Source organism: Amia ocellicauda, chromosome 13 (genome assembly GCF_036373705.1).
Source record: "Amia ocellicauda isolate fAmiCal2 chromosome 13, fAmiCal2.hap1, whole genome shotgun sequence".
Classification (NCBI taxonomy): domain Eukaryota; kingdom Metazoa; phylum Chordata; class Actinopteri; order Amiiformes; family Amiidae; genus Amia; species Amia ocellicauda.
The window spans coordinates 37,355,409-37,379,002 of NC_089862.1; the positions used below are offsets into that span (position 1 = coordinate 37,355,409).

At 51.2% G+C, this 23,594-nt stretch overlaps 1 protein-coding gene across 2 annotated transcripts in view; it reads left to right on the forward strand.

Annotated features, from left to right (window-relative positions):
• The first annotated feature begins 623 nt into the window (after positions 1-623).
• LOC136766930 (ankyrin-3) overlaps positions 624-23,594 on the forward strand; it is a 144,274-nt gene continuing 121,303 nt past the window's right edge. The window contains exon 1 of one of the 2 annotated variants that reach the window (XM_066720841.1): positions 624-1,038. In XM_066720841.1, coding sequence (XP_066576938.1) covers positions 970-1,038 — 69 coding nt within the window. In that variant the 5' untranslated portion in view covers positions 624-969. Of the gene's footprint in view, positions 1,039-20,814; positions 20,993-23,594 lie in introns of those variants that run through there. The other variant, XM_066720848.1, reaches the window with a different exon arrangement.

Sequence of the window (23,594 nt, forward strand, 5' to 3'; positions counted from 1 at the left end):
ACGTGCACTTATCTTTTATTTTGCACTTATTGCATTTACTTTGTAATGCTTTGGAAATGTATGTTATAACAACAGTACATACCCGAGTAAGGGTGTCTGTTAAATAAATTAATAAATCAATAAAATAAAAATCAGTCTGTAGGTTTATTGATTCTCTCCTTATTCTCTATTTCAGTACAATGCCTCTATTTCCATCTCATAGCTTTGACTGCAGTCTCTATCTATCTATAAATGTGTGTGTGTGTTAGGCAGACATTATTTCTGCAGATCAGCAAGTTGTTATTGTGTAGCTCGTTTCAAGGAACCAATAACGGTCACAGACAACAGTTAATAAGAGCTGCGTAGCGTAGACTCCAGCGCCAGCCCATTTCACCAGTGCTGCACAAAGTTTGCATGCAGAACAGCTTGTTTACAAAGACGGGAATTGAGACCAGCGTCATTATTTTGCATGCACTTTTTTTTTAAAGGCGTAGCACTGATTGCATCTGATCACTATTATAAAGCTCGCTGTGAGTGCAGGCATTAGCGGTACGATGCCATTATAGCGCAGAGCACAGTGCTGTCTGGCGAGAGAGAGCATTACTGCGCTGCGATCAGGCAAGATCTGTGTGATCTCATCACTGAGCTGCCCAGCCTGCCTGCTCCTCCTCTCCTCTCCTCTCTCTACACTTCCACCTATTGCTCCGTCTCCAGTCGCGGTGTGGAGCTCGGTGCGCCTGGATGCCAGACAGCGGGCGGTCGCTCCTGCGCTAACGCACACACACGCACTCACACGCACACACACGCACACACGCACCGGCTCCCTGCGTGAAAGGTCACTGTGCCTCTCTCCGCCAGCCGGACAGTTACTCTTGACAGGGTGGACGATGCACACAGCTCTGCCGGCACCTGGACTCTGAGGGCCGCACACAGTCCGCTCCCCACGCCCGGCGCTGCGCCCCGGAGAGACTGACAGCAGGCTCGGGCACCATGGCCTCTCCCACCTCCTCGTCGCCGGGAGAAGGGTCGTCCCCGACGGACCAGGACCGCATGCGCCAGGTGGGTGGCAGCACAGACACGTCCTGCAGCTGCGGCTGAGCGGGGCTGGAGGTCCGGGGGCCGGTCTGGGGCTCAGGGTGGCAGTGAGCGGCAGGCCCGGGCTGTGAGATGCAGAGACGGACCCGGACCGGACCGAGCCCCCCCGCGAGGCAGGGCAGGATGAAGGCGTTGCCCTGGATACCAGTGTGTGTGTGTGTGTGTGCGGGCAGGGCGGCCGGGTCCCACAGAGCAGGTGCACACACACACACACACACACACACACACACACACACACACACACACACACCCCGTGCCGCAGGCTCTTTCACGGGACACAGTGTGATGCACATGTTTCTGGAGTGACTGTGGACTCGGTGGCTCGTCTGAGTGCGCAGTGTGTGCGGCGGTGCAGTGCACAGTACAGTCACGCCCGTCACAATCGGGCAGCTGTTTCCAGCGCTGTGACCTGCGTGGGAACTCTGCGTGTGTCTGTGACGTAGATATTATGTGCGCGATAAATACAGTGTTGCAATGATGTAGAAGTACAATGCTTAAAGTTATCCAAATCAGATTAGCTTTAATTTCGAGATCATCGCAACCCTCAATGTGATTTAAAACCAATGCAGCAAGCACGGCTGTATGGTGTATCTGTATTGTGACTCAGCATTAATGTTTTAGAGTTGGATACCGCCAGGTCAAGCAAGAAACACTATTCAAACCTAATCTAATTAATGCAATTATTATGCAGATTATGCAGAACTTCCATCTGCACTGTAGTGATGACACTCCAGGATCCTTAATAAAACAGATATGTTATTTATTTCCAATAACTGTGGTGTGGATAAGAAAGGAACAATAATAATCATGCTAATAACAGTGAACAGCTGTACAAGCTTTTGTGAAACTACACAACAAATCATCTTCAAAGACTGCTGCCAAATAAACATGTACACAGTATGCTCAGTGCCAGGTATTTGAAAGTGTGATATTACAGGAAGCAGACACAATATGCTGAATTAAAATGTGTGTAGCCTGTGCAGTTATACGAGTCTGTGGTTACAATGTAGTACCAGTACTGTTCTTTAAGGGAGCAAATCCTTCCTGTAAAGAGAGACATTGCAGGGAATATTCCCTGAGTCACGGATCTGATTGGTTGCACTTGCCAGCGCAGTGTAGAGAATGACCTCATTTACAGCTCTTGTGGAAGAAAAATATGTTAGTATTTGTGATGTGGAAACGGCCCCATGGCATCGTCTCCTGTGGATTTGGGCTGTCGATCGATCGGACCAAAAGTATGTAAACAAGTTCCACCACAGACAGAACACACGACACAATCTTCAGGCTCAGACTGTGCATCAGCAGATACATCTTTTTTTAACAGTTGAACGTAAACATGTGTGTCTGTTGCATCTATTTTAATAGTCTTTCCTCTCCCACTGGGTCTTTCGTCTCCCTGTCAAAACGACCTGTGGAGATGTGACTTATATAGACATGCCCAGAGATCGCACTGCTGTCACATGACCAGCACTCGATGGGCAGAGCTGGAACAATCCAGAAGAGGCCTCTGTGTGCGGACGGCCCTGAGCGGAGCTGCTTGGCTGTTGATCGGTGATGTGTGGCTGTGTGGGGGGACACTGATGCCAAAACTGAACTCCAGTTGAAGGTGAAAAGGCAGCAGCTCGTCAGTGTCCGCCCTGGACCCTGAGCCAGTGGGCAGGACGTGAAGCTGTAAAGATAAGCAGACTTAGAATCACATTGTCAGCCTGGGCGGGAGGGAGAGATCTGCCACACCAGTGATGGCAACGGCACTCCCCAGGACCCCGAACAGGACACTGACTCCTGTGTCGGGGGCCAGTCTGCTGGCGTGGTCCAGACAGGCCGTGCCAAGAGAGGGCCAGGCTGTTCCAGCGCACCAGGGGCCACAGGGGGCTCTGTCTTTCACTGTCGCTGCACAGGTCTGACTTCACCGGAGACGTTAGTGGGGCACGAAGTCACATGACCTGTTTACTCCAGGGCGTTAATCAGCTGCTAATTGAGTCAGCAATGACTCTCTAGGCCTGGTTAGTGCTGTTCAATAAATCAATCAGTTTTTATGAGTATAGCGCCCTTTGCAGAGGTGGCCACAGAGCACGTCACAGTAGCTCACAGTAATAACACACAGCTACAACTACATTTCGAACTGGATTTTCTTAAACTGGCCTTCCAAGAACCAGAACAGTAATGGTATATTTGAACAGTAATACAAATAATCCATATCTTGTAATAACGCACAATAACCCATCTGCACAGTGCTGGTGTCTCCACAACAGGAGCAGATGATCGGCTCGGGTGGGAGAGCAGGGCGTGGCGGCACCGGTGACTCAGCACAGACACTTCCTGCTCGTCTAAGGTCAGCGGCTCTATGAGCAGAGGCCAGCGGAGACGTTTCCCGATCAATTAAACGCTGTTTTCTTGCCGTTCCCATAGCAGCAGATACATCACAACTCCTCCGCGGATAATTAGAAAATGGAGACGGATGACCGGAGGGGCGGGGGGTTCGGACAGCCGAGGGACAAGTGTGCGAGTCTCGTGTTTGCTGGCGTGAGGGACTGGAAATGATTGCAGTGCAGTAAATATCACACTTTGGGGCTGGATTTGAGTTATTTTAGACTATATTGTAGTTTGTAATTATTTTGCACTTACTGTAATCTGGGATGTGTTGTGCAAAGTATATCTTGTGACATCTGTAGGTCACCCTGGGTAAATCACAGTAATAATAGATCAGACAGGCCTGTGTTGGGAACATTGTTTACTGCAGTAAATCTGAGAAATAAAGTGTCACTGCTGCACTCTACGAACTTCAGACCCTGATTTACAGTTTGATGTCCACCAGATGCACACACACACACACACACACACACACACACAGAAAAACACACAGAAGACACAAAAGATGCTGGTTGAACATGCGGTTAGTCATCAACTAATCAGCAAAACACAGGAAAACTAAAGAATGAAGAATAAAGAATACATTTACAGCCGTGATTGGGCTTCTACAGACCCTTGCTTTGAAACAATGTCACTGGGTGATTTATACAGTTTAATACATTGTTGCGTGAATTCCACTTTTTATCAGCTGTATTCGCGGCGCTTCTAGAAGCCCAGGGCCGAGTCAAGAGTGCATTAGATTGAACTCAAATCTTTGACTGCAGCTCCATTGATTTCTGTGCCTATGTCTTAAGCTTGACATTTGCCTAAGTACCTGAATGCTTTTTAAACGTCCTTCTCGTCTTGGGACTCACTGCCCAGCTGCAGGTGCGCCATTAAAACCGCGGGGGCCGGGGGCGGCTGGGTGTGGCAGACTGGGGGTGACTGCCAACTGCAAATACACAACTGAGGAATGAGATCCGAAAAGGGAAAAAACCGTTGAAAAGCAGTCATATTTCGTTATAATGTCCGGTGGGGAGGCAGTTATGAGGCCTGGGCCTTCAGCTGTGGAGATTTATTGTCTCCTCTAACAGTCTGTCATCCTCGAGGAGTTTCTGTTCTCTCCTCCGTGTCGGATCGTTTTCTTCTTTTCCTTTCTGTTCTCTGTGCGTCTGGCAACTTGTTATGCGCATTGAGGGCACTAGACTGAATGAAAATGGAATAAAAACAATATTTGAATGGACCGTTCTCCTTCCCTCCTCCCCCGCCACCAAAACAACAGTCCGAGGCCTGTAGTGGGAGCTCTGGGAATTCTCCGGCCTCGCTCCCAATATCAGGGGCCAAGATTAGACTGTGGGATTCCAGCTAATGGGAGGACAAACCTGTGTTGCGGTGCGTCTCCATCGCTGCCCGTAAGTTGGCGAAGACTGTATTTTGTTTTCCCCTGCACAGTGTCTCGCCTATGATTTATTCATGGGGCAGATAGATTCCTCTATCCAAGGTGATTCTCAAGGCTTCCAGCAGTGCAATATAGCCTGATCAATAATCAATACTATTTTTACCACATTAGCCTGTGGAAACACGGGTCATTATGTAAGGATATAAAGAGTTATATTGGATTGCAGTGAATAAAGTGGACGGGAAATAAAGGCTGGAGTGACAGAAGTGTCCATAAACGAGTGGATCAGTGGGGGGGGCGTCGCTCTCTATAGGCAGAGAAGGCTGAGAGTGTATAGTGAGCCCATGTGCGTGTCTGTACTCACATGCACATATTATACATGCTCTGCCTCTGATGTAATATATAGATTACATAAGAAAATATATAGAAAACCTTTACAGCTGTGACAGTTCACCAAGCACAAAACGGAGCACACTGCAACACACCAGTGTCTCTCAGTCTGGCCTCAGCCGACACCAGACAGAGGGCCGTACAAGCCGAGGGCCGTGTTTCAGAGAGAGCTTTAGGGAGAAAACAAATGCAGCTACACACAGAGACAACTGTCCCCCGAGACAGAGCTGCGAAGTTCCTTTCCTACCCCCACTTCACATCTATTTGTGTCTTTTATCTATTTCTCTGGTGAAGGTGTGTGTGACTGAGAGTGAGGCATTGCGTCTCTTTCACTCTGACACAGTGCGTTGTGTAGGGGTGTGTCTCTTTCACTCTGACACAGTGCGTTGTGTAGGGGTGCGTCACTTTCACTCTGACACAGTGCGTTGTGTAGGGGTGCGTCTCTTTCACTCTGACACAGTGTGTTGTTTAGGGGTCTTTCTCACTCTGACACAGTGCGTTGTGTAGGCATGTGTCTCACTCTGACACAGTGTGTTGTGTAGGGGTCTCTCTCACTGACACAGTGTGTTGTGTAGGGGTGTGTCTCTCTCACTCTGACACAGTGTGTTGTGTAGGGGTGTGTCTCTCTCACTCTGACACAGTGTGTTGTGTAGGGGTGTGTCTCACTCTGACACAGTGTGTTGTGTAGGGGTGCGTCTCTCACTCTGACACAGTGTGTTGTGTAGGGTTGTGTCTCACTCTGACACAGTGTGTTGTGTAGGGGTGCGTCTCTCTCACTCTGACACAGTGTGTTGTGTAGGGTTGTGTCTCACTCTGACACAGTGTGTTGTGTAGGGTTGTGTCTCACTCTGACACAGTGTGTTGTGTAGGGTTGTTTCTCACTCTGACACAGTGTGTTGTTTAGGGGTGTGTCTCTCTCACTCTGACACAGTGTGTTGTGTAGGGGTGTGTCTCTCTCACTCCGCACAGCAGGCCTGCACAGTGCACTGTGTCTGTCTGTACAGTCGGCACCAGACACCGTCTCCACTCCCTCTTGTGAGTGATTGGCACGGTTTGTGGAAACAGTGTCTGTGTTTGGCACAGAGTGCGTTCAGCAACAGAGTGTCAGAGCAGTGAAACAGACGCACACAGGATCGCGTGTCTCGGGACTGACTGTGCCAGGAAAACAAACGTCTCCGTTCTCAGCTGTGCAGAAGCGACATTTTCAACAGTGCAAGGACAGTGACAGTGTGGCTGTGAGTTGTTTTCCTTGACTTGTCCTCAGAGCTGATTATAAGTTTAATACAGCATGCTGTCTGAAGGACGTTTAGTGTCCAACAGCAGCTGGCTGTTTGGACTTGGACGATACTGTTTCCTGTGTCTGTTTGATTTCGCAGACGCCTGTCTCTCACAGCGCCGTCCTGACGCTGCTGTTATCGCCTCCCGCGTCCTCCTTGCCCCTCTGTTTTGACTCTGTTGATGATGGCGTTTCGCTCCAGATTGTCAGTGTTGAAGACGCTGCCGTGTGTCTCGTGGTCAGACAGCTGGTATTTGAAGACAGTGAACATGTGGTTTTGTTATGCTGCCCCTGAAGAGTCATGTGTCTGCCAAGTGGGACACCCGTGAAAATCCCAGCTGTGTGTGTAATACAGGTGGACTGCACAGAGCATGTCATCCTGCGATCAGTGGCATCGAGGGGGAAGTGCAAGACCCCCGACCCAGTGAAGGTCTGACTTTCTGCGTCAGCACAGGATGAGGAGAGACAGAGATGGGGCTGAGAGAACATAAGAACATAAGACAGTGTCCAGTCGAGAGGAGGCCATTCGCCCCATTGAGCTCGTTTGGTGTCCATTAATAACCGAGTGATCAAGGATCCTATCCAGTCTGTTTTTGAATGTTCCCAAATTGTCTCTTCAGCCACATCGCTGGGGAGTTTGTTCAGATTGTGACGCCTCTCTGTGTGAAGAAGTGTCTCCTGTTTTCTGTCTTGAACGCCTTGAAGCCCAATTTCCATTTGTGTCCCCGGGTGCGTGTGTCCCTGCTGATCTGGAAAAGCTCCTCTGGTTTGATGTGGTCGATGCCCTTCATGATTTTGAAGACTTGGATCAAGTCCCCACGTAGTCTCCTCTGTTCCACGGTGAAAAGTTTCAGGTCCTCAGTCTCTCAGTAGGACTTTCCCTTCAGATCTGGAATTAGAGAGAGAGGAGAGAGACAGGCTGGGCTGCTCCAGCATGGAGACAGAGCTGTCAGAGCTGTGTGAGGGAATGAGGACACTTGTCTGTCCTTCAGGGGCTGTGCAGTCTGGGCTGCGTTGTTTCTGTCTGACACGTGCGACGGGCGCAGTGCTGTGCAGAGGCAGTGACCGCAGTCAGCGGGAACATTGGGAACATTACGCCGGGTAATTCTGTTTTCAGTAGATCAAGGCAATTAAAAACACATTTTTTAAATTCAGTGCGTTTTATTTGGCATGTGGGACAATTCCAGGCCAGGGCTGTGCATCGTGATCCGGATTGATCGAGACCTTTTTATTTTGTAGTTTTTCATTCAGCTTGCAGTTGTTAGGGAAGGAATACAAATCCTCCCAAAAGCTGTAAAGCCGGTAAGTGTCGCCACAGGAGCCGTTGTGGTCAGAACGGTAGTGTGCCAGGAGGCCCGGCACCCTACACTGAACAGAGCTGCAGCTGTACCTCTGCTTTCACTTCAGTGTGCCTGGAGGTTTAAACTTTCATACATTCCCAGTGCTTGTATGTTTCTGGTACACGTGTCTGGTTTCTCCTGAGCTTTGTGTGTGATTTCACCTGGATTGGGGGGTGCGGTTCAGTTTCCTAATGTCTGCAGTGATGGGGGGCGGAGCATGTTAAGTGTAAAGGACTGCTCTGTACTGGGGGGGTAATTGAGAGCCGCGTATCGATAGGGTGACATGAAATCAGTGGATCATATGTGTTTCTAAGCCCGTTCAAATAAATCAATGTTTGATACTCCATGAATACGGCACTACATTTATTTATTTTGTGTTGGAGTGTGTGTGTTAGTGTTTGCGGGTTAGGGTTAGTGTGTGTGTTAGTGTTAGTGCGTGCAGACTCAGCCAGGCGGTGATGGGAGGAGTGTGTGTGTGGGTGTGTAAGAGAGGCAGAGGGAGTGTGGGAGTGTCTCTGTGCTGGGAGGTGCGGGCTGCGATCAGTGAGAGCTCAGAGCTCAGAGCATCTCTGACTCCCGCAGCGAGACGCACAAGCCACCGCTGCTCTGGACACACTGAGTGCTGCTCAACTACTCACCTGTGTCTGTAAGTGTGTCATTATAATAACAATAATAATAATTATAATAATAATAATAATAATAATAATAATAGTAGTGCCGGTGTCCCGTGGAGCAGGACGGAGATCCAGGGGTAGATTTGTGAGTCCTGGTGGAGGAATGGGCTCTTTCTAGCGTTACAGATTTCAGCTTTTCCAGTTAATGTTAGTAAGCAGGTGTAGTGATCGAGTGTCACTCAATGAGAGTCTGTGTGTCAGCGAGCTGTGCGGCTGTGCTGAGAGGCGGTGTAGGGGTCTCCAGGGCCGGTGCGGGGGTCTTCAGTGCCGGGGTGGGAATCTCTGTGGGGGCTGAGGGGAGTTACAGGAGACCTCTTGCCTCTCAGTGTAAAAATGTCTTTCTGTGCCTGCTTGAGTGGGAGGTGTTTTTGTGTTATTACTCACTGTGTTGGCATGTTGAATAGCGATAATAATCCTCGAAATATATTCATTTATATGTTTATTTGCTTGTTTGTATGAAGGGATATGTTTAGGTATTATTTATTGCCTCTATTTGAGTAGTCGGTGTTGGTGAGGGTTAAGCGATTGCGTTGTTGTTTTTACAGTCATTCATTGTTTGTTGTTGTGCTGCACTGAGATCAAATGAATACAGTGTGTGTATCTGTGTGTGCGTGTGTGTGTACAGATGTATGTCCTGGCATATATATATGTAGCCTGTTGTCCTTATGTATGTTTCGGAGGAATGCTCTTATTTCCTGGTGAACGTGGCAGTGCCAGGCGGTGGCTGCGCTCAGAGCATCGCTGCTGCATTGTAGTGTAGCCTCTCCCATGCCCCCCCGAACCGCCAGGACCGTTGCCATTACATTAGCCCTCTCTGAGCGAGAGTCCGGGGGGGCCTCTGCGTTCACGTCTGGCACAGACTCTCACAACCTGCCGTTTGGTCAGATTATAGGAAAACAAGTTAATGAAGTCTGAGGCCACAATGAGCCTGAGTTGCTGATGAATGGAAATGTAACTGCGCTCTCTCCCTCCCTCTCTCTCCTCTCTCTCTCTCTCTCTCTCTCTCTCCCTCCCTCTCTCTCCTCTCTCTCTCTCTCTCTCTCTCTCCCTCCCTCCCTCTCTCTCCACACTGCTGTGTCCGGCCTACTTTGTGTTTGCTTTCGTTTTAACTAACTACAAATAATTCAAATCCGCAGAAGGTGCCTTTTGGTTGCCACCAGTCGCTCGTCTCCTGTATGAGACCCGGGCGTTTCCTTTCACTATGTGTCTCCTCCGCCATCGAGCGCTGGCCCGTGTTTCCCTTCCGAAGATAGATAGGGTTAATGAAAAACAAACAAAGAAATAAACACAAAACCAAGACAGTGAGCAGCACTTAGGAGGAAAACAGGCCGCAGCTCTGAAGTCCGGAGGCCTGGCGCGGGGACTGTGTGATTGAGGAGGTCACAGGGCATTAGCCTGTAGAAGGAGTTAATTCCTCCATCTGCTAATTGCACCAGGCACTCTGCCCCACCCCGGCCAGCCCCCGGTGCTTTCAGTTTATTATTTATTTATTTGATAATGGAGGTTCATTTAGTAAAGAGGTCTGCAGGTGTGCGCTGCCCCCCGGCCCCCCAGAGACCCGCTCCCCGTCATGTGACTTACTGGAAGCAGCGCTAATGGCAACGCTGGCTTATTACATTAGTGAGCAGCCGCCAGATCCCTTTGCTGCGGGGGGGCACAGGCCCTGAAGAGAGACTTCTCTCTCTCTCACAGCAGAACCAGCCCGGCCCGGCCCAGTCCCCCCTGTCGCTCTTTCTCACAGCAGAAACAGCCCGGTCCGGCCCAGTCCCCCCTGTCTCTCTCTCTCATAGCAGAACCTAACCAACCCAGCAAAGTGCCTGAGTGTGTACGAAACCCGGTCCGGTGCCCCCGTCTCTCTCGGTGTCTCTACTCATTAGGACAGCCGGTCTGTGTGTTGTGTGTTGTGTGTTGTAACGGGCTGCACAGAGTGTGTAAAGTAATGTGTGAAGCATCGCTGGGTGTTTTCTGACACAGTATCCAAACTGGTCAGCAGGCAACAGCAGCATTGTTGATACTTTGACTAGTAATACTGTTTCTACTTCTACTACGATTACTCTTACTACTACCTTTACTACTACGTCTTACTAGCACTACTTCTGTGTGTCCACACCAGATTGCTGATGAACTAGAATTAGAGTTCATCTGTGTGTTCAAGTCTGACGCGTCGAGGCAAAGCTTTGCACAGACCCACAGGAGCTCAGTTCACTGTGTCAGCTGGTTTTGGTTCTGTATTGGCAGGCTTGTGCAACAGCTCTTTATACAGTAGTCCGTCAGTTTTACATTTAAAATGCATCACACTGTTATGGATGGCGTTTCGGGGGAGAAATACAATTTATGTGAGAGAAAAATCACTTTCGAGAGTCTTAAGTCCATTTTAATGACTGTTTTCAGTCTCCTCTCTGCAGGTTCTCCTCAAGATCAAACCAGATCCCAACCGGGCCCTTTGCTGTGGCTCCGGGGGGGGCTGCGCGACATGGGGGGCTCTTGCAGGACACGTTCACTCTCAGGTGCTCCGCCGCAGGTCAGCTGGCATTATCCCTCTCTTCCCTGGTGAGCGAGACGTCGGCATCTCTCTCTTCCGCGCAGACGGGGCGGATCTGTGGGAGTGGAGGAGCCGGGTGTCGTGTGGAGGACAGAGAGGCTCCGGGGACAGAGACCCGGAGAGACCTCCTCCTGCCAGGCCTCGCCAGAGTGGCGTTTCCTGGCGCGGGCGTCTGCGGCTCACCGGGGCGGATGAAATCGCTGTGCCTCGGTTCAGCGCTCCGTCTCAAGGCGCTGTTATGAAAGGATGCGGGCTGAGCTGAGCAGAGCTGATATTGCATTTAAACTGTGGTAAACACGGCACTTTAAAAGACGACTCGGGGGAAGAAAGGGTTTGAGTAGAGCTGGGTGTGTTGTCAGTTGGCTTTTCAATAAGGGTGATTTAAAATGTCCTTGGCTGTTATTTGAAATGCATTACGTATCTGAAACCCTTCAATTAGACCGAAGAAGAGCATGTGACTCTGAGCAGTGATGTCACTGTGGGTGCTGTTGTGGCGCAGGAGAGAGAGAGAGCACTCTCAGGGGCTGAGTGAGCAGAGCAATGACTGGGGCAGGGCGTGAATGGGACAGGGCAGGTCCCAGGAGATGCTCAGGGTGTCTCTATTCACCGGTGGGTATTTGTGTGTCCCTGTAGTTGTGCCTGATCAGCAGTCAGTGTGTTCAGATTCCTGATTCCTGGCACACAAACACTGGATTACTGTCCATCTTTTTGTGTTACTTTTACCACTTGTAGTGCGGCCTTTCAGAGCTGATGTAAGCCTGGAGGCTGGGAAGGGTCAGTGCGCCGGCTCAACCACACAAGGAACCGGCAGGTCGAAGCCCTGGCGGCGCTTCTAGAAGACCGAGAGAAAAGAAAGAAAACAGATTAAGTTTATTTGTTCTCGTGCCAAAAGTGAGGCAAACCTGGTCGTGCGGCTCGTGACGGTGGTTCCGGGTGACATCGGTCCCCGATTGCGAACCCAGCACTCGACAAAAGCCCCCCAGTGCAATCCCAGCATTAAGGAAGAATTGATAAGAAGTTAATATTCCCCAGAAACATCTCCAGTGATTCCTGCCCGTCTCACACTTTCCTGAGCCCACATCCCACCAGAGGAACAGAGCCGTGTCTGACACTGACAGGCGCTGCACACGGATCACCGCGGCCCCCCGTCTTTCTTTTCACACGCCGAGAGGGTCTTAAATGGAAACAGCTGGAGCAACACAGAGCGACGCACAGGAATGAGAGGCCGTGTAAAGCCTGTGAAACAATGCCGCGTCACGTGAGACATGCAGGGCCTGCGTGTGTCAGGAGGATAACGGCCGCATTCCTCGCATGTGTGAGCGGCGCAGAGACCGTGTGACCCCCTGCGTTGTTGTACCGCGTCGCTCCGCTCTGTGGCTATTTATGACTGAGAAGGCAGCCTGACCCCGGTTCTCGGTCGTTTACACATTTGCAGCTCCTTTTAAAAGCGTATTTTTCCTTCTCGTGACCATGACGAAGGCAGAGGTCCAGAGTGGATGGATTCAAATGACATTTTTTACCTAAACCGACGATCTTTATGGACACGGAGGGGACGTTCCTGATCAGATTCCTGTAAAAGGAAACCATGTCAGTCAGGTCCCATCGCCTGGTCCAGCCTCTTGTGTTTTGATTATTTATTTTTTTGTAAAGAGAAATAAAATCAGTTTATGTTTTTAAACCCTTTAAGTGGAAGGTACGAGCAGCATCGACGTGCCCTGTAGTACGATCTTCATCATGAGAAACACGCTGTTCTTGTCAGGGCAGCATTTAGGCGTCAGAGGAGGAATTGGAGACGTCTCTCCGCACAGCGTGGGGATGCTGCGCAGGCGTCCCGCTGGGTCCTCTGCGGTTAATTACGGCCCTCGCTCTCACCATGAGACGCGTTTATTTAAGCAGGGTGGGTTCACCGCAGCGGTTGAGTTGAAGTCTTTGCTTTAAGCACCAGAAACCCCTGAAACATCTTCCTGCCCATGGCGGCCGAGTCTGCTTTTGGTGGAACAGGTCAAGACAACAGAGAAACAGGGCATAATTAAAGAGCGTTTCCTCTCCGACACAGACACATTAATAATTCACAGGCCTTAAAGAGCGTTGGTCCTCGGCCACGCAGTGACAATGGGCGTCGGGGGAAACCTTGGCTCCTCTCCTCTCTGGGGAGTGCTGGCCTCGGCTCAGGTGGTGAGAGCCTGGTAAACAACTTCAGCCTCGGGGGTGCCGGTCTGGTGAATGCGTGTCCTAGGTGGATAAAAAGTTTAACAGTTCTGAGAAGGGGCTGTGTTGCCCTTTGGTTGGGTTTGGGCAGCAGTGTGGAGTAGTGGTCAGGGCTCTGGACTCTGGAGTGGAGGGTTGTGGGTCCAATCCCAGGCGTGGGACACTGCTGTTGAGCAAGGTACTGTACCTAGATTGCTCCCCTAAATGCCCAGCTGTATAAATGTAAAACATAATGTGATATCTTGTAGCAATTGTAAGTCACCCTGAATAAGGGTGTTTGCTAAGAAATTGAGTTTGACACACTGGGGGCGTCTTCATTGCTTACTTACAGGGGTCGATAGGACAGAGGCCCAGCAGTGTGTAGTGTGTGCGGTTTCTTGTATGAAAGGGTACTTTTATCTGGAAAATACGCTATTGTTGACTTTGGACAGAAATGAAGCAGAACCTCGGCCGGCAGTCTGATCTGGAGGAGTTAAGACACGGGAAGCGAGCAGAGCTGGCGTCCTCGGACACATCCGCAGTGTGTGACGGTCTGGTCACGGTTCTCATTCACAGCAGGCGCTGCTCTTTGCTAGAGAAAGAGAGAAAATAGAAGAAATCAGAAAGGAAAGCAGTGTTTAATCAGCAGAGTAACTTTATCAACAGTAGTGCTCAGCCGATGGGATTGACGAGACTAAGCGTAGCACAGTGATTGTACCGCACAACGTGACCGCGGACAAATCACATGCCGACAGCTACGAGGATCAAAGCAGCGTTCATGGTGGCGCTGAGGGGGCCATCCCTGAGCCGAGGGCACGAGGGCTGGTCTGACCCGGGGGCACCGGCGCCCTGAGAGCAGGTTCATATTTGGGTGAGGAATCACTTGACTGATGCCACAGTGCCAGCTGTGATCAGGCCGGACACGGAGCAGGACACACGTAACAGTCATCACATATGGTACAGCGCTCTGCATGAAGGATCCTCACAGACTGAGGTACAGACACACACACACACACAGAGGTACAGAGCGAGAGAGAGAGAGAGAGAGCGAGAGGACTCTATTTGCTTTAAGTTGTGCAACAAAATGTTTCCGGACGCTGACGGCGCTGATTCTTGGTGCTCTACAGCATGAGACAAGTTCCGATCCTTGGCTTTGATTCACATTAACATATTAAGACCTGTGCAGGATACATATTGTGGCAGAGATGAGATAAACGAGAGCGCACTCTGTATCGATTAGCATTAGACACGCACTGCAGACCAGACCTGCAAACCCTCCTGCAGACTGAAAACAGTCCCTCGGCCATTAAGACACGGAAGCTATTGGCGACGGCACTCAGAGATCTGCATCTTCTCAGCTGTCAGCTATTAGAGGGCTAATGCAATCCATGCGCCTGCGTTAGCGTGTCTAATTGCATCGGGGTGCGGCCTCGCTGTGGAAGTGCCCTGGCTACCTGTCCGCAGTGTCTGCCGGCCTGATTCTACACGTGTCACTCGGCCTCCATCTCGGTGTGGCTGCGTACGCCAGCGGGTCGGCTCTGAGCTCGGAGATGTGTGAGATAGAGGAGAGTGTGCGTGTGGTGAAGCCTAAATGGTGTGTGTCACCCAGGAGCTTCCTCCGAGGGCTGCCTAATAACCACAGCAACACCACAGCCGGGTCTAGGAATGCCAGGCGCAATGGCAGTAAAGCAGGGAGAGGTGCAGTATAGCAAACCCGGATAAGATCCCCTAGAAACCACGGCGAAGCAAAGCTCATGCAGGCTGAGGCAGTGGGAAGAGCGGAGGCAGAGAGCTCTCCACGGCAGCCTGACTGGGCCGGTGTTGCTGCCCCGGACTGCCTGGACACGGGCTCCGAGGAAACATCTTTATCTCAAACACACACAGTCAAAACTCCTCGTGAAATCAGGGCTCAGTTGCCGAAAGACTAAACCTATATTGATGGGAATATGAAGATATTAATCATGAAGTTAATTATCGATTGACTTTCTCCTCTGTTTCTAAATTAATAAATAGGCGAGGGAAGCTGGGCCCATTACAGGTGTCAGCAGTTACTCCTCCCTGCCAGACAGGGGCTGCTGCTCTGATGTGTGTTTTTGAGTCAGTTTGAAGGCAGGAATTCAGAGTCGCCCTGCATCGTGGCACAATGGGCGCATTGTCGGCCGTGCGGAATGTGAAGGGACTCACGGCGGGCTTCTGGAACTCTCCACAGCCCTGCTCCGGCGCCGATGGGCTGTTCCCCAGCGGGTTGACCCCGAGCTCTGCTGCCTTGGGAACAGAGACAGGGCAGCGGACTCGAGGTTTTGATCTCCAGAGGGGTAGGGAGGCCCTCTCCCCCATGTGCGTGTCCAGGTCACGTGTCCCTGTGCTGAGATACGGTGATGAAAACCGACCCTCGCCCCCCGCTCTTACCCTCCCGGCCGTATCTGTCGGACAGGACCTGAAGTAAAATCAATGCTGATGGCCTCCCCTGGCAGCTGTGAGTGATTGGCTGTACAAGTCCTGCACCTGGGCCCCTCCACTGGGGCCCGCTGTGTGTGCTGAGAGCCGTGGCTCGCCTCGACTCCGGGACTCCCCACACACGGGGCGGCCCTGCCCTGCCTGCGGTCCCGCTGCGTGTCACTGAAAGAGCTGTGTGCGACGCTGCCGGGCCGGGTTTCACTTCACCTAGCCTGTGCCACGCGTCCTGTGACGGGGTTTTATTCCTATCGGCCACGATGCTCAGTTCTGGCTCCCGTGGCTGGTTAGGAGGGGATAAGGGTAACTAAACCAAATGCACAGTGATTAGCTTCTGAGATTGTCTCTCATCAGTGCTGAGCTGCCGGACATGCTGGAACCCTGTGCGTTTGGCCCCCCGAGTGCCGGGAAGCGTCCTTTTAAGAAGCGGCTCCACAGAGAGCACTCTGATGCTCTGACCTAATGCAGATGAATGCCCACAGCGCCGGAGGATCGAGTTACAGTGGCGAACACAAACTCGATTACACAACGCTGATGAGCACAGCACAACCCCCCCGCCCCTGTGTGTGGAATCTGCTGAAGCTGATGTCCGTCTGCACTTACTCTCCACTTACTCAGGACAGACAGAAACACGGCTCTGTACCGTGAAGGCGGGGAGACTCTGTGTTGTCTGCACAGGTGTGGAAACAAGCACAGAGTCTTTCTCTGCGACTGACAGGAGCTTCTCTCGGTTCTTACACACCTCCACGGACGAGCGTCTCTGGAGATCGTGAGCTGTGTTCATGCACACACTCCTGTCACGCGAGGGGAACGCCTGCTCTTCCTAATGAACAGAAACAAATACACAAGGCAGTGGGGGGGAGGGGCTTTCACAGAGCAGAAAACACTTGTCTGAAAATGTCCGATGTTATTTTGGGCAGGGCAGGCCCAGACCAGAGCTAAACAGGGTCTGTGCAGCACCAGCGCTGATTAACTCAATTAAAACACCAGCGCTAATTAATGAAAGGATGTTAGATGATGGCTTTTTATTTCGTACTGCCGGGAGTAAACCTTCGAAACTCCATAGTTTTCCAAAGCCAGCTCTGTGCAGATTGCGGTGCTCTGATGTGGGAATCGGAGCGACCCGGCAGCCCAGGAATGTGTGTAGGGGGCGGTGGGGGGGGGCAGCCGTGTTCAGAGGCTCACAGAGGACCCCCCCTAGCTGCTGTTGTGGGTGGGAGCTCTGCATTCCTCGGATGGGGGGGGCAGTCAGTCGGAGCTGGGCTGTGCTGTGGATACACTGCGGACCCCCGTAAGATCGTGTTACAGTGTGTGTCTGTGTGTGTCAGTGCGTGTTGCAGCGTGTGTCTGTGTGTGCTAGTGTGTGTCGCTGTGTTTCTGCTGAGGCTGTAGTGAGACTGAGCAAGATGGTAGCGCAGGAAATCATGAGACCGGTGCTGCGGTGTGCCGGGCCTCTCCTCCGGGGTGCCGATGAGCCGGGACTCGGCTGCCCCCCTCGTTCTGGAGCTGGATCAGGCCGTGCTCCTTTTGCGGTGGGAGAAACATGCCGTTAGAAACCCGCTCTGTCAGAGTGAGGTCTGCGGGACGTCAGCGGAGGAGCCCTCTGGGGTTCAGATACATCACAAACGGGCCACGGCGGTAATCTGTTCGGATTTGGGTTTGTGCCGCTGCCAGGAGGTGTATGTCAATGTGATGAAGGCGAGGATATTGCTCAGCTGCGGAGAGATACTCGTACTAGAAAGGACAGCTTTCCCACATGGAAAACCCACGTACATATTATACCTAGATTGTAATAATATTGTATTAAAAAATAAATATAATTACAAATGTATGAAGACATAGTGTGTGTGTGAATAATATATTGTACATATGAGTTAGTTTCACAGTGCAGTATTTACCCCAGTGACAGTGCTGTGTTGGGACGATGCGTCTCCTTTATTTTGGCGTTGTGCAGATTTCAAAAAGAGAAGAACTCAATGGGATCGCACACTCTCATTGGGTAAAGGGATATTCTGGGAGTTACAGGGGAAGTGAGAAACACTGATACGGAGCCAGTGGACATGGGGCCTCAGTCAAGCGCTCGATGAAACCCTGAGACCCGCCAGCCCTGATGTGGGATGTTAACGAAGGGAGAGAAGCAGGTCCTGTAGGGGTCACTGACGTTCAGCGCTGCTCTGAAATCTAAACCGTAAACTCAACTGTTTTTGGCGCGGTGACTCTTCTGAGACGCCTACGCTGGCCGTCGAGGTTGTGAGACTGGAGGCGCTTTGGCAAAAATAACCTCCGCTTCAGGGTTCCTCCGCAGCCCGGGAGAGGAAGCGCTGAAGGCTGAGTCTCTAGAAATCAATATTCCTCCCAGAAAAAGCAAAACATCTCCCTTCAAGGACCCTGAAACATGGGCCTTGACATCCCAGCTAGAGTGCTTTTCCCAGAGAGCCTCCTGGAGATCCGATATCGCTTCGCTACAGGCATTAGAAATCAAGTGTCGACAGCGATGACAGGCTGAGACTGAGGGGCTTCGATGGCAGAGCGGCCCCCAGGGACCCCCAGGGAGGAACACAACCCTTTCAAGAAAGGCTGTTCCTCAGGGGGGAATAAAAAGCCGTAGGATCCTAGCTGCATGAATCACCCGCACATTAGATCATTTTATATTCCCGGCATTGATTTTCTGGAGAGAAAAAATGAAATTGTATTACATACATTTCTTAAAGCGTAAATCCTGTATTGATTTCTTGACATGCCGTTCCTTCAGGAATATCGGCACCTACAGAGGTCTTTATGAAAGTAGTTGTCCTACTTAAATGACTGTCAGTGAGATCTGTGTGGAGCAGCAGTGAAATCTGGCACAAATGCACCACGGAGAGCAGGGTCCACTGAGTCCACTCTCACAGGGGGCAGACCCTCTGAGACCAGAGTTACAGAGGGGTCTGTGATGCAGGGGGACAGGAGTACCTCTCCACCCAGTCAGTCCTAAGGACGGCCCGGCCCGCAGGCGTCACGGCACGGTGTCTGAATCAGCCAGGCGGCTTCACTGAGCCTCCAGCCACGCGTGTGATGCGTCCCTTGATAGTTAGGGTTGTTTTCTTGGAAAATCTTCCACCTGCGATGTAGGGATGATTTTAATATCTCAAAAAAGATGATGCTTAATTATTATTATTATGATTTATTTCTTTGCAGGCGCCCTCATCCAGGGCGACTTAAACAACATAAGAGCAATGCTACAGTAAAGCGCCTCTCAAAGGGTTGTCCCCACAGGTAGAGTCAGCAGCCCCTGGAAGACAGAGTGTCTCCTGTCTCTTCTTGGGTCTTGTTTTTGGCCTGTTTTCTTGCCTGTTGCTTTAGATGTTTAGATGTTGGCACACGGTTTGATCTGACGCTGCAGATACGAACATTGCATCAGCCTGCAATGAAACAGAGGTAATGCAATAAAGCCCTGCAGTCTGCTGTTTCCTGTCTCGGGCTAAAGCACCGGCTCTGCAGCTGGAACAGGGTAGCATCTTCTTGCACAGTGCCATATGTGTGTGGGTATTATATATGTTTAGTAGTATTGGCAGGAGCAGAAGTAATATGTGAAAATGGACAGTTTTTTCACATGGTAATTACCCCCCTGCGTCTCGCCTCGCTCTACACCGCCGCTCTGGCACACTAGGCCACTTCACTGGAGCTCCGGACAACGAGACGGTGACCCTGGCCGGAGCGTGTCACCGACTGCGCTGACGCGGGCCTGGGCTGTCAAGTCTGCGGTGACGGCAGTGGCTGCTGGACATTGGGCTCATTGTGCGCTGTCTTCCCCCCTCGGTGCCGCTCGCATTGTGTGGCTCTGCTGAATCGCTGCCGCCCACCCCCGACAGACAAAGCCCGTGTTTGTTGGCAGCGCAGCGACCCACAGACCGGACCGCGGGCCTCCGTGGGCCTTCATTCCTGTCTCGCATAGCTGGAGGATGGGGGTGGGGGCTGCAATGGTCTCACACTGGGGAATTGGATGTTTCTACACAAGCCTCTCTCTGGAGTCACCGAGAGCAGAATGAACACAGAGCACAGGGGTAGATTGGCTCTTTGTGTCTTTGTGTGGCTGCTGCGCTGTTTCTGACACAGTGGTCTTGTCAAGCCTGTGTTTTATGGGCCAGAGCTTAACTGACGTCATCCTGAAACACAAGTGTGCATTTGTACCCCCCCACCCTGCCACTGCTGCTCCGGCCCGCAGAGCCATACACAAGTGGCCCGTCGGGGGCTCCTGGGCCGGGCCGGCGCTCCGCAGCCGACGATGCCAGCGAGTGAAAGGCCAGGGACACGGCAACAAGCGGACCTTTGTCCTGCTGGGGGGGGGCTGTGGTGTGTACTGCTGTGGCCATGACAACAGGCGGGGGCTGCCGGGGAGCTGCAGAAGGGGGGGGGGGTCCTGACAACTGAGAATAAACAGACTTCAGTGAAAGCAACGCTCAACCCCGCCCTGCGCTTGGACCCCACTGTCCTGCTGCTTTGGGTCCATTTCGTCTCTCGGCGACTCGACTGAAGAAACAGCGTTACTGATGTGATCTTTGTGATTTGTGGGGTCGACACAGTTGGGGAAATAAGAAACGATCTGGACTCTACGGTCCCGGATGCTTTGTAAACAGATAAAAAAGTCAAATAAAGCAAATTAGTAGTTAAATTAGGGTTCAGCGACTCGGTTATCCGTTGGGATGGAGAGCAACAGTGCAGGGGGCTTTAGGACCAGGGCTGAGACCCCTGTGTTAGAGCATCCCAGCAGCAAACAGTCCCGTCCTCCTGGGATGGATTTTTTGTTAGAGCAAGGACATGGTCCTGCCCCTAGTCTTGCTGTTATGTGCCCCTCCCCTGCCCCTCCGTGCCCCGCTATGTCTCTCTGTCTCTCTGTGTCTCTCTGTCTTTCTGTGTCTTTCTGTCTCTGTGTCTCTCAGTGTCTCAGTGTCTCTGTGGCTCTGTGGGAGCTGGCACAGGGTTTCTGTCGCAGGGTGCACTGCGGTGTCTCTGCAGGACCGGGTCTTGGCTGCGGCCCAGCTCTGCTGCTCCTCAGCCCGGAGGCCTGTGCTGCTCGTGTGAATATAGCCTGAATCTGTCTGCTTCTCTCTGTCCTCCTCACCCTGATGGACACGAGTCTCAAACGCAACGCTTCTGCTCAAACCCTGCTGTGGTCTGATTGCATTGTGTCTGTCTGTCTGTCTGTCTGTCTGTCCTCTAATATTGATCTCTCTCTCTCTCTCTGTCTCTCTCTTTCTTTAGGTAAGTAAATTGAACGGTCGAGGCATGAGGAACTGACACTGACTAACGGCCACAATGCTACAAAAGGTACTTTCACACACGCTTGTGCGCTCGCACACCCACACACTGCTGCCCTGCGACTCAGCTGAGATGTGGAGGTTCGCTCTGAGACTGAGCTGCAGTGACAGTGCTCAGGACGTGTCTGAGGCTGGGCTTCACCTCCGCGCTGCTCTCTCTGTGTGCTGGAGTTCGTCTGTGACAGAGCTGTGCTTTTACAGTCCTTCCCCTGTAGTCAGATGCATGTATTGATCTGTTATAGCTGCTGTTGTGTAGCCGTCCTCCTGTGTTTATTCTGCATAATGTCCGTTAGTCTCCTTAAAAACGATACAAACATTGTTCTGCTTTCAAAGCCCTGGAAGGCGAGGGGGTTTAATTGTTTTTATTATCATGATTTTGTATCTATTTGTCTATTCTTCTTTTTAAGCACTTTAACCACAGGGTATTAACTCAGTCAGTGCTGGTTTGTGGCGGCCACCCATGTGGTCATGTGATGTGTGCAGATATTGGGGCAGATATTGCCGCTACTGTGTGTCTTTTGTCTTTGTCTCACTGAGTGAGAGCTGTGCAGTGTGTGTGAGAGCCGTGTTGTGTCTGTGTATCCTTCTGTGTGTGTGAGAGCCGTGTTGTGTGCAGAACACGCTGTTGAGTGGGAGAGAAACCGTGGGACACGACTGCCTCATGTGTCCCAATGGTCCCTGTTTGTGGGACACGCCTGGAGCTGTCCTGCACCATGCAGGGCTGGCGTGGCACACGGCTGCACCGGACTGGGGGGCCGTTCACACCTGAGTACTGGGGTCCCGATATGTGTTGTAGAAGCTCCTGCTAATCTTGTGTCATTTTCAACCCATCATTTATTGATTGTGATACTACACTGGAATCCAACAAAATAATCCAACCCAGATACATATAATTATATACGTTTTCTCTACCTTTTTTGTTAGAGATGTTCTTTATCAGTTACCAAGCGAATGAGTTGATTGGGCTGCCGGGACCAATCTTTATATAAAACCCCAAGGAAATGCATATCACACACACACACACACACACACTCACACACACACACACACACACACACACACGCACATGATATATACGTGTGTGTTTGTGTGTGTATATTTAATATTTCAGAGGAAGTGGTTTCTGTGAGCAGTGGTGATATCTCTGTTATTGTCAGATCAGTGAGGCTGCAGTGATGGATTCGCCCCGCTGTCACTGTTGTGCAGCGAAGGGGAGGTTTGCGCAGGACGGACCGCCTGAGCCGGGCACAGAAAACAGACGCGCTCGTTAACAACATGTATGAGTTACACTCTGTTGATGTTATTGATGAAAATCAGACTGGGCTTGTTTAATTAATTTCATTAGTATCTGGACGCTTGCCAGGAATTTTCCGGTGCCAGAAGAGTGCCGGCGATAAATTCACCATCCGGATGGGATTGTGTTTTTGTTGCAGGTTTATAAATGTGACAGAGATAAATGTTAAAAGGAACCGGAGAGTTATTTCTCTCTGCTCTCTGGGCTCCAACAGACCCAGCCTGCTTTGCACTTGAACTGAAGGCTTCGTACTGCAGCTATTGTGAAGCACGGGCCTGCGTTTCTACAAGCACACTGTGATGAGACGTTTCTTCTATTGATGGTTTACAGGTGGCAGGGCACAGGGAGCAAGGATGCAAACCATCAGGGGTGGACCGGTCATGTGACCATCTTCAGGGCTTTCGCTTCGTTAAGCAGCAATATTGTTTAGTGAAGTGAGTTTGCTGTCACCATCTGAACATAAGAACATAAGAGAGTGTCCAATGGAGAGGTTTGGTGTCCATTAATAACTAAGTGATCAAGGATCCTATCCAGTCTGTTTCTGAATGTTCCCAAATTGTCTCTTCAGCCACATCGCTGGGGAGTTTGTTCAGATTGTGACGCCTCTCTGTGTGAAGATGTGTCTCCTGTTTTCTGTCTTGAATGCCTTGAAGCCCAATTTCCATTTGTGTCCCGGGTGCGTGTGTCCCTGCTGATCTGGAAAAGCTCCTCTGGTTTGATGTGGTCGATGCCTTTCATGATGTTGAAGACTTGGATCAAGTCTCCTCTGTTCCAGGGTGAGAAGTGGAATGTTTGTTGTTCGTCCCCGAGTCTGACGAGTCCTCAGTGAGGGAATGTGGGTCTGTATTTGACGCACTTGACAGTGTCAAAGTGTCTCTCCGCGTGACCAGCTGCTTCCCTCTGCAGCTCGGCCCCCTCCCCCTGGAAATCAGACCCCTTTGGTGGCGAGGTCTCAGTACGTCGCTGTGGACAGAGGGCACGGCAGAAGGACACTCAGCACTGGAGTGCGTAGCTCCCTTGCACCCTTGATCATGCGCCGTCACTGACACACTGGGGTGCCAGGAATGCCCCGCTCTGGAAAAGCTGTAACTGTAATCCCTGCAGGTTTAACACGGCGCTTCCATCTGAATGTCCTTCAAATTCAGCTTCTGTTCCTCCCCCGCCCCCCGCACACATCCCTGCTCATCCACACGGCAGGACTGCGCTCTTCATTTTCTACAGTCTCAACGTGTGCATTAGTGCTAGATTTGGGAGGGAGTGTTGTGCACATGCTGCTGCCCGGAGGCAGAGATCACAGCGCTTTACAGCGCTGCGGAGA